At 41.4% G+C, this 22386-nt stretch overlaps 1 protein-coding gene across 1 annotated transcript in view; it reads right to left on the bottom strand.

Annotated features, from left to right (window-relative positions):
• Positions 1-5320: 5320 nt before the first annotated feature.
• RNF220 (ring finger protein 220) overlaps positions 5321-22386 on the bottom strand; it is a 334291-nt gene continuing 317225 nt past the window's right edge. Inside the window, exons 14-16 of the mRNA XM_063139823.1 lie at positions 19728-19836; positions 17803-17877; positions 5321-5944 (exon numbers count right to left, since the gene is read on the bottom strand). Coding sequence (XP_062995893.1) covers positions 5873-5944; positions 17803-17877; positions 19728-19836 — 256 coding nt within the window. The 3' untranslated portion in view covers positions 5321-5872. The remainder of the gene's footprint in view (positions 5945-17802; positions 17878-19727; positions 19837-22386) is intronic.

Below are 22386 nucleotides of genomic sequence, written 5' to 3' on the forward strand. Positions count from 1 at the left end.
AATTTTATGAACCTTTATCATGTCTCCTTTACTCACTATTTTTCTAACTAAAAAGCCCCAGACTTTTCCTTTTTGTAGAGTTGGATCTAGACCCCCGGTAATTTTGGTTGTATTTTCTCTAGTTCTACAGTAAACTTTTTGAGATGTAGCAACCAGAACTGTACACAGTGTTCCAAATGTAGTATAGGTATATATTTGTTTAAAAGCATTATAATACTGGCTGTTCTATTTTCAATCCATTTCCTAATGCTTTGCAAAATATTTGCTTTTATCACAGTTTCCAGACACTGGATTGACATTTTCACTGAGCTATCCACCACACCCACAGAATCTCCAATTATTTAACTTGTGTAATTTGTAGTGTATAAGATAACATTCAATCTTTCGCACAGCCCACATGTTTTGGGTTTATGGTCATAAACAAATAAAAGTGTCTGTTAAATGTGGGCTAATTCTGAATGAATAAAAAAGCCACAAAATGAGATATGAGTAGAGACAAGATAAACCTAAAAGGAGACTCTTTGTATTTGGGCCTTTTACACATTGAACTTTGTAATGTGCTCCCACCCATCTGTATAAGAACTATAAATCATAGAATTCACAGGGACATCAAAGGTCATCTAGTCCAATTCCTACAGCATTCCTGATACGTGGCCATCCAGCCTCTGCTTATAAATTTCTAGCAAAGGAGAGTCCACCACCATCCGAGGCAGTCTTTCCCAGTCGAACAGCTCATATCATCAGGGTGCTCTTCCTAATGTTTAGGCGAAATCCACCTTCTTGTAATTTGAAGCTGTTGGCTCAGATCCTAACCCCTGGAACAAAGGAAAACAAAATTTGCTTCATCATCTATATAGCATTCCTTCAAGTATTTGAAGATAGCTATTATATCACTTAAGTGTATTTTTTCCAGGCTAAACACTCCCAGCCCCTTCAACTTTTTCATATAGGACTCTTGCATAGGACTCAGTCTTTTCACTTTGTTTTCCTTAAATGATGGTGCCCCAAACTGGATAGGGCAAGTTGGATCCAGAGTAGTGCTTAGCAAAGTTCCACTTGTCTGGAGGAAGGGGGGTGGGAAGGCAGTTTTTGTGATTCCTCCTTCCTTCCTGCAGTCTCTGTGCTTCCTGAAAATCTGCTCTGGAGGGCTGGGCAACCTTCTGGGGAAAGGCAGAATCAGCTAGAAGCATCTCCCCACCCTCTTCCTCCAGCAAGGAAGTCTCTGCTGGATCCCAGTGCCTGCAATGAACAGGAGCCCTTCCATTGATGGAATGGGCAATGTAGATCCAATCCAATACTGCAACTGAGAATATAGTAGAAAATGGCAGAACCATTAGTTCTTGTGAACTGGACATTTCTCTTGATAGAAGCCAGAAATATATTAGTCCTTTTGGCTGCCACTTTGCACTGCTGACTTGTGTTAAAATTGTGATTTACTAATGTCTCTAGATTCTTTTCAGTATACTGCTGTAAAGCCAGGTGCCATGAATTCTCTATTTGTGAATCTGAATGTATGTACCTTAATGCAGAACTTTACTTTTACCTCTGTTCATTTTGGCTAGTTCTTCATCCTGTCAAGGTCATTTTGAATGCTGTTTCTGTCTTTTAGCTATGCCTCCTAGTTTGGTATCGCCTACATAATTTATGAACATCTCCTCTACTCCTTTATTGAACAATACTCTGAGCCTAGGGCACAATCCTGAAGTTCCCCACCACTCATTTGTTGATGAGGAGCCACTGATGAGCACTCTTTGGGTATGGTTTGTAACCAGCTTCGAATCTCCCAACAGCAGCATTGTCTAATCCTCATTTGGCCAGTTCGCCAGCCAGAAATACTGTTAAAGACCTTATTGAAAGTCTTACCAAAATCAAACTTAACTTACACAGTATGCCTCTGATCTGCCAAGTTAGTACTTCTATCAAAACAAACAAAAAACAAAAGTAATGTTAGTCTGGCATGACTAACAGAGCGATCCAACAGAGGAGGTTGAGGGAGAAGTGGCAGAGGAAACATTTCCTATACTCTGTGGTCTCGTGCAGTAGAGCAAGTGAGAGGGGCTGTGTTTTGCCTCTTTATTTCACTTCTTCAGGCTCTTCAATTTATGCCTGTCATTGCTCTCAAAGGGTGGGAAGCAAAATATACCAGCTCCAGGCTAGCATAGTTCCCTCCCAACCTTTTCTGGGGAATAGGAAGGCTTGGATCTTGCAGCTTCAGAGCTGCCCATGCCATGCCCTTTTCACTCTCTCTGAAATACCTTCATGCCACAGCACAAAGGAGGCTTGCAAGAGTGGCTTTCCTTCTCCACCCACAGATCTCCCTCTCTCAGGGTGGAGGGTTTTGTTTATCCTATGGCCCCTATGACACCTTTACAGGGACCACAGGATTGCACCCTAAATATACTTTTTAAAAAAAGAATTAAAGGTTGGATTTTTAATATTTTAACCTAAAAACTGCTTGAAATGAAGAGGAAGGCAACAAAGGCCAATTCATATAATGCAGTGGTTGTACACAATTGTGACTTAACAACCACCATGTACAACAGCAAAAGAACCAGGATTTGAAGGAAGGGGGGGACAGAAGTGCTTTTTATATTGTATTTTGTATTTGTGTTTTTAGATTGTTGGTTGTTTTATTATGCTCTTCATGGTTTTAATTTTTGTGAACTGCCCAGAGAGCTTCGGCTATTGGGCAGTATAAAAATGTAATAAATAAATAAGAAGTGTTTGTTTATACAACTGCTAAAGCAAGGGAAGGAACTAGCAAGCAAGCAGAGGTCAGGAGGCATACCTGGAAGATTTTATACTCATTTAATTAATGTCAATGTAGTTTACAAACGGGAATGACAAGTACCTTTTTATAGAATATACATCGACACACAATCATCGACACAACTGGAATATCACCTTGTGCAGCTGGGAATCTTTGGGCAAAGATAGTTCTTTTCTTTTCAAGCTAATTAAGGAAGAGGAGGGAGTGGCCAGAGAGTTCTGCAAAATGTGCCTTGCTCCAAAAGAGGAAATGAACATGTCAGTCCCTTGCATCTTCCATTCAGGTCTTCTTCCCCTCCCTACTCCCTCAAGAAAAAAAAGCAGGGACAAATTAACTTTACAAATAAAGGCTACTCGTTATCTGTGATTTTACATATATTCATTTGGCTTAGTAGCGGTCCACAGGACCAGAGAAAGCTCTTTGCTCCCAGTGCCAATTTGCTGGGACATCAAGATTGAGCCCTCTCAGCATAGCCTATTCTCAAACAGGTTAGGGAGAAGTGTAGCTCTGCAGTAAATGCCCCAGCAGAGATTTCTTGATTGTACTGGACAAATAGGTTTGGGTGTGACACAGATGTCCCCACCATGACATTTAGGAAGGCTTAAGTGCTATACCAGTGGAGGAATCTCTTGGCTGAACAAGTAGGACTCTAGAAGCTTTGTGGCTCCTGCAAGTTGTTGTTGCCCTTTAGGATGCTCGATGAAGTCTTACTTGAAACGGTATCTCCCCCAGCCCCTTCATCCCAATACAAGCGGCAGATGGACATTCTTACATTGGTTCCTAGGCAGCAACAGACAGGAACAATTGTGGCTGAGTGCTTTAGATTTTGTTCAGATATGTTGGAAGCTCAGAATTGTGTAAGGGTACAAAACTGTTCCCTGTAAGACAAATAGTGTGTGTACCAGGGTGAAGTCAGATAGCAAAACTCTAATAACTGTCCCCTTCTTGCATTCAGTGCATAATCAGCCAAACTGCATCAGGAATATGAAAACCTGTACTGCCAGCTACCACTCCTTTTGTGGTGCTATGGTAGGAGACCAACCCATATAAAAACAATCATTTTGACAACAGCATGACTGAAGCTGACCAGACGTTTTAGTGCAACCTTGCCCTTCTAGTGCTTAAAACAGATTTAACATTAGATGGAATTAGCCAGAAGGGAAACCAAAAAAAAGTTACCTTGCAAGAGACCCCAGAGCAGCAACTCTGTTCGTTTGATTTAAAAAGGTGATTCATAACATGCGTATTTGCCTCTCCAAGCCAGCTATTGCTAGCAAGCTGCTAGCTTCCACCCTCAAGATTCCCAGCAATCTTGTAAAAAATTCTGGTGTGGAATGCAATCAGCTTGTTTGGCTGTGTATGTAAAAACTGCAGTTATTTGTTTCTGATTAAGGCAGGTAGCGAGCAGACTGCACGTGGCTCACAGCTGGGGATATTTTCAAAATGTAGAACGGGGCTGAGCAAAGGCTGCTGTCAGGAATGTGGAGGGAAAATGGATAGGGATTAAAGGAACCCAACCCTGAGCAGACCTAGATCAAGTTCCACTACTGCCACAGTTCAAGCCGGAGGAAGAGACACCTGTGGCACCCAAAGCCAGCACACCCCAACTTCCTTTTCTGTCAAAATGTGGAACATGAAGCATGTTCTTGGACGTGGTAACCTCTGAAATGAGATGGGACATATCCAGTAATTCCACTGTAGGAAAAACATTTCAGAGCAGTTTGGCAGCAGTTGGACATGCACTATGCCAGAAGTTGCCAGATTAGTGAAATGCAATAACTTTCAGAAGAGAGGACTGAGGGAGTTCTAGAGTAGCTCTTGCTGAGACACAGGATGACTGGAATATGGCATTTTCTCTGCGGTTCTTCTGCATTTACTCTTGTGGGACAGGAAGGGCTGCAGAACAGAATTCAATAATTACTGGCTCACAGCCATGAGAATGCAAAATGCTTGGGCAAAAGGGGGCTTCAGCTTTCAAGGCAAACAAACTGGCCTGAGTGTAGCTTCACCAACATTGGCAGCTGCAGTAGGCAAAGACAACTCCCCACTTTTTGCTGCTTCATATAAACTCTTATCCTTTTCCACAGCTGACAATGAGGTAAAACCTCACAAGCCTGATCTGTATGTGTCTTGCTTTTCCTCAGTAGAAAAAAATGAAAATTACGTCGGTGGGATAAGAATTCTATATAAATAGCCTCATTAGCTATAACTAATGACAAAAATCCTGTTTTCCTTACTTCCCCCCAGAAGTTGTGTAAGTTATGGGCAAAACTACAGCCATTACTAGAAGCTGTTAACTTCATATCTGAATGAGGAAATATACATCACAGAACATTAAACCATTTATATTATATATATGTATATTATATATATATATATATATATATAGATTTCTTTTAAACTAATGACTTTAATGCCAAAACTTTGCAGAACCAAGAAAAATATGGGTTTAATGTTCTCTGCTTATTTTTTTCTCTTATTTTTTTTAAAAAAAGTACAACCAAAATAAAAACAAAAATAAAAACAAAGAAAAAATAAAAAGGAAACATATTATTAGTATGTAATGTTGGAGTCTATCCCATTTATACACAACATTGTAAACATATAGTCTATATTACATGTGCTTCATTCTGCCTTTGCGGGTGTGTGGGTGTAGGCTTTTTCTTTGACTTCCTCTTTTTTAAAAAAAAACCAGTAGAACACCACAAATAAAAGGGGTGGAGAACACAAGTTACAGGCTATGAGAGTTCCTGCTGTGGAAGATCCAACACCTTTTCAGGTTGACTTGTGGGATTGGTTGGCTGCCTAGACACTCCCCTGGAAAGGCTTGCTAGTTGTCCACGGTGAAAGCCCAGCTCTTGGAGAAATGGGACAGGCGCGGAACATCAGTTCGTAAAAAAAGGGGGCAATTCACAATAAGGATTCTGGCTTGGCCTTCTCGTGGAGTTGGCGGTGCCAGTGACAGGTCTGGAAGCAGAGGCATCGTGCGGCTCCCTCAGCCTCGAGTCCACATTTGGAGTCCCTAGTTTTATTTTCAAGTGTCTTTTGTTGCTGCTGCCATTCCTTTCTCCCAGTCCCCTATGGTCTGAGCAGCCATGTTCTTCATAAGTAGATGCGCCTGAGGTCCCCTGGAGAGGTGATGGTGTTGCACTGAGGGCAGAGCTTCTTGGCACCCTATATGGGATTGAGTGAGAGCAGAGTTATGAAAAGCAAGGATGACAGTGTCTCAGCCACATCACAATAGAACAAGAAACAAAAAAGAGGCAGTCAGAAGTTACAAGTTGTATCCAATAATCACAGGAAGATACTACATGGATTAGGCCTCAATCTAGGGAAGAGGCAGGCTAACAGATTCTTTGAGCCACCAATATTACTTGTTTGGCATTGAGATCTCAGGCTATCCCTCAGGCCTTCTAGATTGCAAGGTAATGCTATTTGATAGACAGAGCAGAAAGCACAAGTTGGGGAAGGCAAAAGCAGATAAGAGAAAGCACCCTCTATGAAATTTGTGCATTTTCAGAATTATGAACATTTTGGCAAGGACCAAGGTAGTACAGAGCAGGGAAGAAAATTAAATATATCTAGGCAGCAGACAGCCTCTATCTGCTTATTTTCAAGTGCTTACTTTACAATGCTGAGGGCTCGAAACTGTTTTTACAAAATTAAAAGTGGGGCTCTATAAGTTTAGTTTCACTTATTTATTTTTCCATTCTGTGATTGGTGAATATGCACAGCCCTGACCACAATCCCTATAGTCCTTTATTCCCTTTGACTATTGTAACCAGTGACAGGAAACCTATCCTCCACATAAGCATGCATAAAAAACCCACTTGCACTGCTAAGGGAATCTGAAACCGGGAAATCCAAAGCCAGGGCAAAGAAAAAGGCACTTGATGTGTGAGAACTAAATGAAATAAAATGATGCCCGACACACGATTTGTCAATTAACCTGATAGAGGTTGTTAATAAGTCTCCAAATCAGGGTCAAGTTACCTATCATCATCAGAGTGGCAGGCATGACAGAAAGCAGGTGAGAAAAACGACAGACAACAGAGTTGCAGAAGTGCCGTCTTTGGAGGCAAACACAGCCTAGGAAGGTAGCTGAGCAGTGCAATGAGATGGAATTAAAATTAACCTCAAACGTCAGCTGCAGAAAAACGGGCATGTTTTTCTCCTGTTATCCAGTCTCCCCTTTGTGGTTGTGAATATACTATATAGTACTGAAATCAGAGTTCATGTAAGCAACAAAATTATACAGAATAGATAATGCTGCTATGGTGAAGATACTCAACAGGTTGATTCTGAGGAAGCTGCACAAAACATAGAAATGAGTCCATGAAGCTACTAGGATTTACAAGCTGGGTAGTATTTAGAATATTAGCATTCATTGGTGGTGAAAGTACAAAACAAATTGAGCAAAGCCCTTTCAAAATCAGTCTAAAGATGGCCAATTACTTTATTCCATCTATTTTATTATTGCCACAGGGGATTGGGTGGGGTGGGGGGAATGAGGAGAGAAGAAAAGCCCCATGTGCTAGCTTTCCAGCCCTCCTGACCTATCAAGACTGTGCAATAGCCATGGCCAGACTTCCAGAGTACGTCATTGCATCACACCATCCTTGTGGTTATTCTGTTTCTGCCATTACCCACTCTTAGATATCCCTGGATGGAGGCATTTGGGAATCTTTTGCCCTACCCAGGAGTAAGACAGCCAGCTAAGGCTCCAGTCTCTGCTGGCCAGTATTTAGTCCTAACTCCCTTCCTCAGTACCTCGGAAAGTATAGCCCAAATAGTTTAGTCAACAAGGGGGAGTAAACTTTGAAGGTGCAGATAGGTGAATCAATTTAGCCCAATAATCCAATTAAGCAAGTTTATTAAAGATAAAACGGGAGGGTAAGGTGAGTATGCATAATAAAAACAAGAAAACAAATCAAGCACAACTTCTAGCAATGTCTTGTGTTGGTCAAAGGGGATGGAGAGGGACAAGGAAAAGACAACTCAAATAAAGCATTTAGCCTGATTTTATGCTGTTTGGCTGGATGTAGCTTTGCTTGACAGCAGCAATGGAATTGGTCCCTGGGCATCAAGTCACATGGGCAGTAGATGCTCAAGGAAGAGGGCAATTAGTGACAGAGTTTACCTTGGGAAGGTGAGAAGTGGCAGGGATGTGCCTAATCCTTCCCTGCCAGACAGCTATGTGTATTTGAGGAGGCCCACAAAATGTGACGTGACAGGATGGTTTGCACCAAATGTTGCCAGCTATAGCTAAAGCACGGAAAGCAAAAATGTCAGCTTCATCAGGTTGCAGGGCATTCATGACGTGTGGCAGGCCTAGAATCCTATTATACTTCATAATCATTGCTGGCTCCAATGTTGCTAACCATCATGGCTGCAGAAAACATGAAATGCATGAACTGTTTATCCTATAGGCTTGGAGAGCTAAGCTTGGGGCAGGGAGGAATGAAGTGGCAGTAACACTATACTGTATATAGGGAGTAAGTCCATATACACCAGTTGTGGGGGAGCATGGGTGGAAGAGTGCTATTGTACCAGGTCCTGCATTTGGGTCCCTGGTTGAAAGCTGATTGGCCACTGTGTGAACAGAGTGTTAGACTAGATGGACCCTTGGTCTGATCCAGCATGGCTCTTCTTATATTCACATCTCTCACCACATCCCAAGTCCTGCCAATTCGTATCAGCAATGGTGGTAAATAAGTGGGGGCAGTTTGATAGGGTTTTCAGGCCAGTGGATCACTGCGTTTTAAATTCCCCTCCCCAATGGGAGGTGGGGAGTAACTGTGCCAGCTCCAAGATGGCACAGCTGATGGGCTCAAATTGGGCCTGTCTCAGAGAAGTGGAGCAACTTTGGTCATCCCCACCAGAATCCGTAGCAGGGAGAGAGGGGGACTCCATGTTCCACTCTGCTAGCAAGGGGGCACCTCCACCGTGTGATAACCAACCGATAACATCAGAAGTTAGGACAGCACTCTTAGAAACCAAATAGAAGCTAGAGAATATGGCGTCCTAGAACAACTCATCTCTCTTACTTTCACAGTGAGCTGGCTTGCATGATCAAACTGCCCGCTTTGGTTTATTTGAGTCCTGGTGGTCTGTACTGAATGCCACAGCCAGGCACTGAATATTCAATGCCTGGCCATGGATTCTCATGTTGAGCGAACCCAAATGGCAGGTGTTTTGTGAGGGTTAAACAACCCTCACAAAACCTAACAACAGACTATGGCTTATACGAAGGATGTTTAACGCTTGCACAACCCCTGCTGCCCAGATTTGCATGTCACAAGCTGTGGCTGGCTGTTGAATATTCAAATCCCTCTCGGCACTTGCTGCACCCCATCATGGTTTAAATAAGCCACGGTAGGCTGTTTTGATCATGAAAATCGGGTCAACGTTTCATGAGTCCTAACCATGTTGTTTGCAACCTATACCAACTCCTGGATTAATAAACATGAAAAAATGATATAAACCCTACTCAACAAAGTAACTAGTATGTACCCAGGATGTTAGCATTGGATATGAGAGAATGTGTTCAGTGCATAATCTTGTACAAATTTCTGTTTAAACCAGAAAGATACTTGGAGGTAACTGAGATAACTGTATAAAGCATGATTTTTTTTTTTTAAAAAAACCCCTTAATGTGAACAATCTATTCTGAAAACACCCTCCCCACCCGCCTCCCTAGTTGTACAAGGAAACCGCATCTTGAATGCCAAACTTCAAGACTTGTTGATTATATCCAGGGATGTGGGTTGGGAGAGACGGAAGTTTAAGGCACTCGCAGGGTCATTCTTCCATTTAAACATTTTCTCAGTCCCACATAAAGCACTCGTTACATGAGGCAATTAAACAAGTCTCACACACATGCACTGGCACTGAGCCAATGAAAAAAGACTTCCTTCCCTCAACCCCATCCCGCTCACCTGCCAGCTGGGGTTACTAAACTTTTCCCTTGAAATAAAAATACGGTGGAATAATAAGCCACACCTGTTGGACATGGAAAAAAAATTCTGAAATGTCCTCCTGCTCCTTTCATCGTGGCCCCATGGAAAAGCCTTGATGGGTAACAGCAGTGAATACTGCACTGAAGGCCACCTCAGCTTTTCCGTTATAAACCCCAGTTTTCCAGGGTTTATAAAACCCGGCTGCAAAATGTAGCTCCGGGGCTGAAACACAGCACCAAAAAGGAATGATGAAGAGAAGGTTTTATTTGCCCCCACGCATTCTTAATTAAAATTTGGCAAGTGATTGATCTAGAATGTGGGCTAATCACTTTGGGGAGTTTGAAAAATAACGAGTACAACCCACTTTGCAATGTCATTATATCTCACACCATGTCAGGAAGGAACAGTGCTTTGAGAAAAAGGTGGAGAATTTTGCTTTAAACCCCAGAAAACTGAACATTTGCAGCCCAAGATAATTCCATATCCTGGTCTAAGAAAGAGTGGGGAGCTTTGCCATTGGAGATTAGAAAGAACAACAAATTTCACTCAAAGGTTAAAAGCTCATCAGGGCCTTGTTCAAGAAAAAAAATGCAATCACCATGTCATAGATGGGGGTGGGAGGAACCAGGTAACATATCAAAGAACAGAGTCAAGACCACAAGATTCTGGAAGGGAAAGGAACATAATATTTCTAACATTTGAGCTATGCTGTTACCTAAGTCTGCATAGGGTGCATGGAGGGAGAGATGCAGGGAAAGGTTAAAAGAACAATGTGAAAGCCAGGTAAAAGGGCCAGTGGTAGAAAGAACTTGATGTATTATTATACCGGTGAGGTTGAGCATCATGGCTTGTCCCCATTGACCCTTCTTACCCTTTACTTCATTTACCCTTTCTCCCTCTTTATATTATTATTATTATTATTATTATTATTATTATTATTATTATTATTATTATTATTAATTGCATTTATATCCTGTCTTTTTTCCTCCAAGGAACCGAAGGTGGTGTACATAATCTTCCTCTTCTCCATTTTATCCTCACAACAACAATCCTGTGAGGTGGGTTGGGCTGAGAGTCCGTGACTGGCCCAAAGTCACCCAGTAGGTTTCCGTGGCCGAGTGGGGACTAGAACCTGGCTCTCCCGACTCCCAGTCCAACACTTTAGCCACTATACCACACTGGCTCCTATATCATTAGACTTGAGATTGTAAGCCTGGAGGCAGGAGCAACATTGCTTTTAATTTTTGTACAGCACTTTCAGGCACTTTATACATTTAACACCAAAACAACTCAACAATAAATGATGCAGCCATACAATCTATGGAGACTGTTGCAAGTAGTCCCAAATTTGGAATTTTTCATAATTTTCCTCGTTGAAGCAATGAACAGTACAAATATACTTACAAAGCTGCCTTATGCTGAATTACATTGGGTTATCTACCCTGGTACTGTCTAGTCTGACCAGCAGTTGCTCTCCAGGGTCTTAGCCCTGCTTCCTGAGGTTCTTCAACTGGAGATGCCAGTGATTGAAACTGGGACATTTTGCAAAAAAGCATATGCTCCACCACTGAGTTATGCCCCCGCCTCAAAACTTAGTTAGGAGGAGGGGCTATGACTGGGCTATATGGGAAGGAGAAAATTCTCTACGGGAACTGCCAGGAAGGTAACAGGAACTCCAACTTCTACATGCTAGAACTCCTTTCAGGTATTACTTGTGCATATCTTCTGATAACCCAGATAGATCAGAAAATTCTGCTTCATCAAGAATGTGTGCTGGGATCCCAGCAAATTCAAATTATGCACTAGATTATCACGCAGTTCTGTTTAAAAAAAGGTAAAGAAACAATTTGACATGAGAGAATGAGAAAAGTGCTATACAATAAGTGTTTTGTCAGATGTTCCCTAACAGGTTGGAAATCTCCCAATCAGCAGTGAAAGTAGAGTACGTTTCTGAGAGCAGATTGAATGGATGACCAACTCAGAAGAATCCAATGAATTTGGGAACTTTTAAGAAAACAGGTTTTTGGCTTCTAAAACTATTCTTATATGCTTTCATACAGCTATATCTAAATAGGGCACAGAGAAGAGCCTTGGCTTAGATGAACCAGCCTAATGTTATTTAGGGCCAATTTGCAAGACCCTGAAGGAATGCTGAAATGGGAGTACATGAAGCACGTGGAGAAGATAAAGTCATAAGACTGCTTCACTGTGTACTCAAGTTTTGATTTTTATTCTATAAATTTAGAAAAAAAAATAAACTTATATACAAACACATGGATAGTTTTCCTATAATTAAAGAAAATATGAAAGTGAATACATAAGACCCATTACTCCCATAACAATGAATAAGGATGTACATAATCTCCAAGGTTATCATTCCAAAAATTAATAAAGTTGACAATTTCCTTATCAATTGATGTTTATATATTTGTTTATCATGAGCTTGGATATAATATGCAAAATACAACCATATCCAAAATCCTGTAAAACCAGTCTGATACAGGCAGAGCAGTTTTCTTTTTCCAATACATAGCTATTGATAGCTGCTGTTAATAAATTTGTAATAATCTCGACATCAATTGTATCTGCACAACCTTCCAAATAATGTGATAGTACTCGTAGTGTTTCTTTGGATTATAACCTGTAATCTGTTCAATGTAGTACAATACTAATGGCTAAAAAGGTTTTTAGTTTTGCCACAACTCCAAAATGTGCTCAAATTTTGATTTTTCAACATATGATACTTAACTGCACAACTGGACAGTAGTATCGTGATACAATACCTGTGCTTGTTGTAATATCAGGGCCTGGGCATGATCTAAAAGAATCGTACCACTACCTACAGTTGATCTCTTTTTGGGGGCTGCCCAAGTGCTTTCAGAGTAACCTGGAACCGTATAGTGAGAAGGAGAAGCCAGCTGTCAAGGCCAGCTTTCTACATTTCATTGTGCTGCAATCTCGACAGCCAACCTTGACAGCAAGGCAAAAAACAACAACCCAAAAAGGATCTCTAAGCTTTCTACAGGTGGAAGCTTTTATTGTAGAAACTTATTTTTCAAAGGTTTGCTGTTTCTTCTACTTCAGAAAGGCCTCCCCCCTCATCTCCCATCACCTATAGATACTTCCTTTGGTTGAGGTTGAGATAGTGGGGAGGAGGGGCTGCCTTTATGGGATGGCTTACTTTTGAGAAATGCTCCAATTTGCTGGCAGTGTTAGGACTAATAAGTTAAGTCAGTCAGTCACTGAGAAATGAAGAGGTGAGGGGAAACGTCCCCTCTTTTAATCTTGTATTGGCTCTGTTTTGTTTTCTGCCCTTGAGAAAAATTCAGAAAGGGGTGGGTGGGTGAGTGGGAGGAAGAAGCCATTCCTTTCTTTCTTGTGGATTCATTGTGAAATCCTCTGGTTTGCTTGTGCTTTATAATGCAGTTTAGATTTTGCTTGTACCTTACAATGCAATGCTTACTTCTGAGTAAACATGCACTCCGTAAAACTAGCACATGCTCTGTTTTGCTTTGGTTTATCTCTGAGTAAATACGTTTTGGGTTCCGTGTAAACATGCCGGGGGGGAGAGAAATGGCTTACTTTTGAGCAAATATGCATAGGACCTGATCTTACTCTTCTGAGTAAATATGTGTAGTGGGGGCGGGAGAGAAATAGTTTGTTCTTCCCAGCTGTTGCTTACTTCTGAGTGAACATGCATAGGACCTGAGTTCTTGCTTGCTCTTCTGAGTGAACATGCATGTGGAGGGGAGAAATAGTTTGCTAACTTCTGAGTAAACATGCATGGAACAGAGAGCTAACTGGAAGTTGATTAAATAAATAAAATATTCAGCAGGCTCCACCCTTTGGCCAGACCTACACTTTGACTGCAGCCAAACATCTTTGCTTTGGGTCCACCTGCCTCTGGAATAGGGCTTCCGAGATCCTTCCAAGATTTGAATTCATCTCTCAGGCCCAAAATAGTTCTGCACTCCTGGATTAGCAGGTAAAACCACCACCCAGAGCCAAGGACGCTACAGTCATTCTTGTCAGGCCAGTTAAAAACAGAGGGCAGAAAAAGCTTGAAATCAGTCCTTCATCTATTTCTGTGTTAGCAAATACTGAATATACTTGGGCTCAGGCAGTTTATCCTTATCCAAGTTTTAAGAATGTCATGCCCACTTTGCTTCCAGTTCCTTTATTTAGCCCACAGCGCAAAGTCATCCAAGCAAGCATTTAGCCTGATCATATAAAACAAAGACACAGAAGGAAAAGCTTGATTTTTCCTAACAGGAGAAGAATGGCAGGTCTCCAGGAATGTTCAAACATGTCAGGAAGGAAGCCCAGTGAGCCAGCCTCCCTTCCCCCCCGCCATGTATCTCCCATTAAGTGCAACAAATTGTTTATTGCACAACGCAAGAAATATGCTGCCCCCTTTGCAGAGCACATTTTTCCATGTGTGCTACACACACAGGGCTCTTTGCACTCTCTTCAGCAAGAGCGAAGCCAGCTTTGAATTCAGGAAAAAAGGTAACTTGTGGCAGTTATTAAATCCATTATCCCACAGTTGCTTGCTAGATTAAAAAAAGCAACATGCACACACAAGCGTTTCTTTTGTGCCCAAAATAAAAGGAGATACCTTAATTAGAACAATGCAGGTTGGTGAGTATGAAACACCCAGCCCAGCTGCCGCATGCCATTAAATTCATAAAAAGGAGGAGGGGGAGGGAAGGGCAGCCTTAACGAGATTACACACATTGACTTTGATCAAGACACAAAAGCACTAAGGCGTTCCAGGGTTTTTATTGGTGTCTTCAGGCTACATTTTAATGGTTACATTAGAAACATGCGAACATAGGCCAAGATATTTTTTTTAAAGCGAGCGAGGGAACAGCGCCTGCCTTGCAAAAGGCCCTGCTTTAATAAATTGTGGGCTGTAGGGAGAAGCCGAGGGCTGGGGAACAGATGAGTGGCCGCTTATTAATTGCTTCCCCTGCGCAATTCCCAACTCCGTACACGTTCCCTGCACTGACCAAGCACAAGATTTAGAGTTTGGCAGGGCATCAACTTGAACGTGCTCCTCCCCTCACTGATATCTCCATAGTTAAGTTTTAAATACTTGTTTCCTTTTGCAAATAGTTGCAGCTGCAATGTTTGATAGGACTGCCTTGGCTGCCACTTTTAAAAGTTACAAATAGGCAATCCCGTGTCTCACTCAATATGCACGCAACATTAATATATGTACAGGAGGTTCTGGAGTTTTGCTAATCCTTTGTCTTCTTTGGAAATAAGAGATATACTGACCTGGCTCACATGCTTAAAAAATCCATGCTTAACAAGGCATGGGTTGTTTGTGAGTGAGCGGGAGAGAGTGAGAAACTGGCTCCTGATCACTTGCAAAATTTCGTTTTGCTAAACAATCCAGGAACAACTCAGGAAAGGGAGAGCTTTGTGAGAAGTCCAAACTGAAGATTATGGTTAAGTGCACCCAAACAGCTTGAAAACAGGGTTGTCTCATGAATCCTGATTTGTTTGGGTATATTTAACCATTATCTTGGATTCAGTTGTTGCATGAAGCTCACACTAAGGGAGGAGTGAACAGGTTGTATGCACTGGCACACCACACATCATGGTATATTAAGCCAGGATTCCCAGATTACTGTTGTATGTGAACACTCCTAGTGACCCACAAGAATACAGAAATTTGCTTTGCTTGGATAATATAACATTCAGGCTCTCTGAAAGTGGCACTGCGGACATCTGCTTGATCATTTTAGGATATGTTATGGTATGGCTGTTACTGTTTTGTTGTATACTGCTTTGGAATTTAATTTAATGAAGGGTGGTATAAAATGTTTTAAATAAATAAATACTTGGGGTTTTTTTCCCACAGAAAAACTGTTCACTTATATTACAATAGTGTAACAGGAACACTGCCTATGGGCAAGGCATGTTACTGCTGAGAGTTAAATCAGACGTAATATTTTTTAAACACGGATAGCAGGTTTTTTAAAACTTTCACTCATACTGAGTTTTATAGAGGGGAAAGGTTTGATTATGCTTGTGAGTTGATGCAATTATATTCATTGGCAATGTTTGACGTAACATGTTAAACGTAAGATGAAATAAGTTTTATAATTGCTACTGATTCGTTATAGGTTTTTCTTCTCATGTTACTTTACCCTAACTGTGCATCTTTGAGATACACGTACAGGAGTATTCAGAAGATGTGCATCTCTGTAATTTGCAAATGGACACATGTCACATATGTTGGCTGTTTCCCTGTATTTTTGAAAGGAAGAATTATTTTCATACTTCTTGCACGTGCACACACACAAACACACAGTACACAAACATTCTCATTTATTCTTACTCCATCACACACAGACATCCACTCACAGAGTCAGTATCTTCTTCCCCATAAGCCACCTAACAATTCTATCACTGTAAATACCTATATCTGAGATCTCCTGAGAATCTTGCACTTTGAAAGTCTTACCCGTATTGTTGGAGCACTTTTTTTTTAACCTAATGTACTAGCTTAATAGAAGGGTAGGTTGATTTAAATTAACAAGGAAAAGGTCAGTTTAAATCAGTACTTCATCGTATTTTTCATGAACAATAGTGCTTATCTGACCACTACGCTGTGTTAATTTACAACTACATACAATATTATTTACAGTGTTTAATTCTTACAAGTAGGCTTTGCATCTCCTTTTCACACCATATATATTTTGCATGCTTTTCTTTTTTACCTATAAAGGGAATGTCTTTAAAATATTCCCATATAGGGGCTTGCTTATGACATTTTGAGATTAAAAGCACAATCCTCTACATGCCTCCTCAGAAATAGACTCCATTGAGTTCAGTGGGGCTTATTTCTATTGAGTTCAGTGGGGCTTATTTCCATTGAGTTCAGTGGGGCTTATTTCCAGGATATAGGACTGCAGCCTTAGGATTAGTATGGGAATATAATACAGAAAGATGCATACTAGACAAGTATGTTTCCTTTTTTCTTTCCAGTATTGCTCCCAAAACAAAATGTCCATGACTGATAGGTCAAAGCAAGATTTGATAGTTATAGGGTAAAAGAAATTCGATTTAAATTTTGAAAAATCTAATTTTTGGGATTTTTTAAAACCATATTTTTTATCTAGCCAGCTATATTGTGTCGTGACTAATTCCTCTACCTTGCTTGGCCCAACTCAACTACCACATAAGCACAGAACAACAATCCTATCTATACCTTTCGCTGTGTTAGAGAAAGCATAAACCTGTGTTTCAAGAAGCAAGAGCTAGTAGTTAGGTTGGACAGAACCATTTTCACAAGATTAAAAACTGGAATTAATGGCCATGTTTAATTGGTAGGTAGAGCCTCATGTGGCGCAGAGTGGTAAGCGGCAGTTACTGCAGCCGAAACTCTCCCCACGGCCTGAGTTTGATCCCAGCGGAAGCTGGTTCTCAGGCAGCCGGCTCAGGTTGACTCAGCCTTCCATCCTTCAGAGGTCGGTAAAATGAGTACCCAGCTAGCTGGGGAAAGCAATGGTAAACCACCCCGCTACAAAGTCTGCCAAGGAAATGTCAGCAAAAGCAGATGTCCCTCTAGGAGTCAGTAATGACTCAAGTGCTTGTACGAGAGGTTCCTTTCCTTTCCTTTTTCCTTAATTGGTAGATAACTTCATCTTTCATGAGACGGTGAGTTTTGGTTTAAGATGTTCATGATGCGATTTACTTGCAACTGTTATTTTTAAGTGAAAGAGAAGTTAAGTATTTTATTTATGTATTTAACCACCCAATTTAAATAAAAAACCCAACTTTATTTTGTTATCTTTCTTTAAAAAAAAAAATCCCACACACATCGATTTTTATTCACACTGCTAAATAAGGCTGAGTGACTTTCCAACCAACTCTCTCATGTAGCAAAGGTAAACTGGGAGATGTGAGATCAAGCCACTGGTGTTAGAGGGGAAGGTGGGAGGAGCTATGTACTCTAAAATAAATGACTAATTGTATCCCAGGGAAGATTCCAATGCAACCGTAATTTCATCAAAGAAACCATGTGTTTCCCACCACTCAAGAAATGAAGAGCCTTACCAGAGTCCGCAACCAGCATTCCTCACAGTGCACATGCCAGCACTGGATGGACGTCAGGGGCATTGTGTACGAGTCCTGTGGAATGAAAGTGGAAATTGGCACATCACACACTCTAAATTTCTGGGTAATCCTCCATTGTATTGTAAACTCTGGGGGCAGATTGGAGAGGAGATACCACACCAATACACCTTAATTTTCATTAGCTCCAATTGCCATGCAGCACCTTTGGGGTTACTCCTTGCACAATGGGCAAGGCATGAAATGGAAGGTAGTGTAGCCTCAAAGAAAGCACAATTGCAATGCACCACAGTGGTGCATAACTTGTAGACAGAGACAGAAGGAACTGTTATGGTCACCACCTTCTAGCCCCACAGCTACGTACGTCTGAGAAATCGGCAACAGATTCAAATGAGTTTGGATTTCTCCAATGAAACAAATGGAATGTCGTCATGAAGAGCCTCGACGGCAGGCCTTCCCTGTAGCTGCACTTTCTGGAAAACCCTCCCTCATGCAGTTCGGGAGGCAGAAAATGTATCATCTATTAAACGCCTCCTGAAAACGTCTTTTCACACAGGCTTTCCCTGGACTGTAACTTATTTTGGTTTTACACGATATTTTTAACTTTTGAAGTTTTAAATTTATTCTAACTTGTATTTTATGGTTTTAATTGTGAACTGTCTGGAGAGCCTTGGCTATTGGGCAGTATAAAAATGTAATAAATAAATAAATAAATAAATTCATATGAATCCAACCTGTGGATTCCACAGTGGACAGGCCTTTTCTGAGTCATGCAGATTCCATTTTATTTTTGGGAGGGCAATACAGCAGCAATACAGTCGAGGAAACACTGACCCTTTAAAGGACTGACAAAAAATATTCTAAGGACAGTTTCAGAAGTGTTGCGGGCACTACCTAATATATATGCCTGATAGTCATGCCAGTATTTGCAGTGGGTGGTTAGGGACACATTTTCCCTATGAGCATAATTACACTCTGCTGAGAAAAGGCAATTTTCCTGAAATGGAGGTGAAGTCAGGAGTGGGGAGACATGCCAGCACCCCTGTAACCAAAGCGCTACAAGTGTTGGAAAACCGCCTGTACAAGCCCTAAGAGGTAATATGAATAATTGCAGACTCTAAGCCACTAGAGGGAGCTTCAGCACTTCAGTAAGCAAATCACAACAGTCAGGCAGTCATCATCAGGACAACTGACAACTTTTGAAATAGTTTGGCTAATGGCCTGTATTTAAGCCATATGTTGGCCTTAGAACAAGTATTTTGTCGTCTTTACAGGTCTTCATGCTTGCGGGATCTGCTTTCGTTTTTTTTATTAGCATCTTGAAATCAACCAACTGAAACCTAGTACAAAAATATACACTTAGAATTAAAGAATGCTGAACTCAGGACTTTGTTCTGAGTATCAGAACTAAACAGTGATCACAGTCCTTCCACACAAAAAACACTTCTGGTTACCCCAAACTTTCATCTTTTCAGAGCTGTGTGCTTGTACCTATGTATGTGCATAACTATCTCTGTTGATCAATTTCTCACTTCATTTTGTTATTGCTATAGTTAAATAATTGGGAGTCAGAAATCTTTGCCCATCTACTGCACAGTAGTTCTAGATTTACCTTCTGCCCACACAGCAGATGCAGGGAGAGAGAAACATGGACACAAAGAGATCTGCAGAGTTAATAGAGGACGTAAAAAACAATAGAGTTGACAAGCCGTCAATTAAAGCTATGCCACAGCGTTACACACTGAAACTGAGTCCTGAGCAAGAGAAAGTTGTGCCGTTTCCCCAGAGACAAGGAACAAGGCTACAGTTTCGCCACATAAAGTATCAATCGCACCACTTTGCTGTAGACAAGGTGGAGGTACAGAGTAATTTCCTTATTCATGATCACAAACTGGCAAGCTACTCACCATGCAAATGAGACATTTATAGCGGTCCCCACGGGAAAGTTGCCTTTCTAACTCGCGGACTCGAGCCTTTAGTGCCTCAAACGTTGTCACTGCCGAGTCTTCTGTAATCCTAAAATAGATGACAAAGTCAGGGCTGGCTGAGTTCTTAGAAACATTTCACTGATTTCATTATGTGCCAAGTATTGTAGGCAAAACCACATGGTAGCAGGGTGCATCTTCGTTCCTAGTAAGAGCGAGTCAAAAAGTCAAATAAGCTTAGTCTGCAGGCTTGAGAATCAGCTGGACCAGCCAAACCTCAGGTAAGGTTTAAAAACAAAGGTCAGGGAATAAAGTACAAAGTACATAAACTCAGGCCTAGTGGGTCATCATTTCATATTATTCTGAATGGGAGGAAGAGGAGGAAAAAGTCGTTTATGTTTACACAGAAAGGAAAGAACTTGGCTATTAGGGTTAAAAAAATGGTGAAACATTCTGACAGTAGATGGAACGAGCAGCCAAAATACATTATCTAATATATCAATAACTGCAAGTCTCTTACAGATCAGGAAAGCAACTAGCATCCACATTCAAAACAAGGTGTTTTTGCAGGAATAGGGGAGGCACTTCTGTATGGTCATCTTCACTACTCCAATCCACATTCAAAAATTCTAAGAAAATCCCAATCTTGCAATCTGAATCAACTAGATTTAGTAAATTACCATGGAACTCTACATTTGTACATTTGTTTCATTTTAGTTTCTTTAGTACAGCACCTTATTTTTCCCGCCTCAAAATATTCAGTGCCTTGTTAACGGGAACACAACAGAAGAGTTGTGAGAGATGATATAGGAAAGATATAGACACAGATTATTTTTACTATTATGTCAGACATTTTTTGCCTTGTGCAAAAGTGCCACTTACTCCTTCTATGATAAGACTAGCAGAGGGAAGTTCTTTGGGTGCTTCACTAGGTACAGAATCCAAGAGAAGCCAATGAGGTTCTACAATTGAGCAGGATCCATGTTGTGCATACCAGAGATGCACAACTGAGGGCTCTATCCGGGGTCAGCTATGGGGCCTGGGGCTGCAAGTACATATAGTCACACTGGAGTGCGGGAGGGACCCTTTAAGCCCTCCTCATCCCAGCGTTCCTGTAAAAAACTGATGGGGTGTGTGTAGGATTTAACCTCACCTCCATTCCCACAATCCTATGTAAGATCATAGGGGTGTGGATGGGAAGGCTTCTTCAGGGACACTGATGGAATGACTCTGATCAGGAACGCTGCTTCAGGGTTGTGGGGCTCCATCTCCTCTAGAAACTCCAACTGGAAAAACTGCACTACCATTCGTAATGCAGAAGCAGTGACCCTGATGTGGCACGCATGGGGTGGGGGTGGGGAGAAAAGAGTCTTCAGCAGCAGTGGAGGCTGCATAACAGGCCTTGGGGCAGCACACATGGCCCGTGGGTGGTGCACCTGTTATACAGTAATAACTCTTCGCGTGAATCCATGTAGCCAATACAGCACTATCCACAAAAATGAGGTAGGCATTATAGGTTGCCTAAGTATAAAAAAATATTTAGAAAAAAGCCAAAAGGTGGGAAAACCTCAAGAATAGTCCAATGAGGACCCTGGACACAGAATGCGGATAATAGGGGGAAATGTGGAAACTGGGGGTGGGGTAGACTGGAATACCCTGAAAAAAAAGGCTTGGCTGGCTGGATGGCACCCTGAACAGGAGCATTGCACATTGTAACATTTTACTGCAGGTCGCATTTGTTCTATTCTGTTTGCTATGTCAACTGCTGTAGCTATCAGCAATACAGTAAGACAGGGACTTGTACTGAATTCAGGTACCTATTAAGAGCAAAGAGGGCCAGCAGGAACAACAACATAGCTTAGCTCTCCAAGAAACTGAGTATGGTGTTTGAACCAATTACATTCTGCTTTGTCCCTTGATGCCTGATATAGAGCAACAGGTAGCAGGTGAGCTGGGCAGTGGCTCCAAACATAGTAAAGATCACTACCAACCAACAGAAATTGGAGCTTGGGAAGGAAGAGGCAGGCAACGATAGAAAATGGTTTGTTATAGGAGGCTAACAAGCTACCCTCGCTGGCCAATTTCAGAAAACCTCTTAGATGATCGCCCCTGTCCAGTAATAAACGAATGAATCAGAAAAGGAGAATGAATAGAGGTTTTAAGCAACAGCACTCAGTGCCTGTCCGATACAATGGTCAATCAATAGCAGGGCTGTAGATCAGGGTGCTAGTTAGCTGGAAAATTACTGCATCGTGCATGCGTCACGCTGCAAGGATCCTGGACAATCAATGAGGAAGGTATTGATTTAGTTATTATCACTTCATATGCTCCAGACATTGTTAAATATACATTTATTAACAAGGCGTGGGGGGAGGGGGGAGGTACAGCAAGCTTCAACATGTACAACCACTTCTCTAGCCAGCATACCTGAACACCTCATCCCTGCCCATATGTAGGTTAGTGGTTGAAGCAACTGTGTTGTAAAGGCCACAGTGAAGGGGTTTTAGGAAGATACTGTTCCTCCATTCCCACTGGATGCCTGACCTGTTAAAATGATTACAAGTTTTGTTGCCAGCTTTTCTTTTTCATCCTGAACGTTGGAAATGTTTTATCTTTATATTGGAAAGGAGAAGGGGTACGG

Source organism: Elgaria multicarinata, chromosome 1 (assembly GCF_023053635.1).
Source record: "Elgaria multicarinata webbii isolate HBS135686 ecotype San Diego chromosome 1, rElgMul1.1.pri, whole genome shotgun sequence".
Classification (NCBI taxonomy): Eukaryota; Metazoa; Chordata; class Lepidosauria; order Squamata; family Anguidae; genus Elgaria; species Elgaria multicarinata.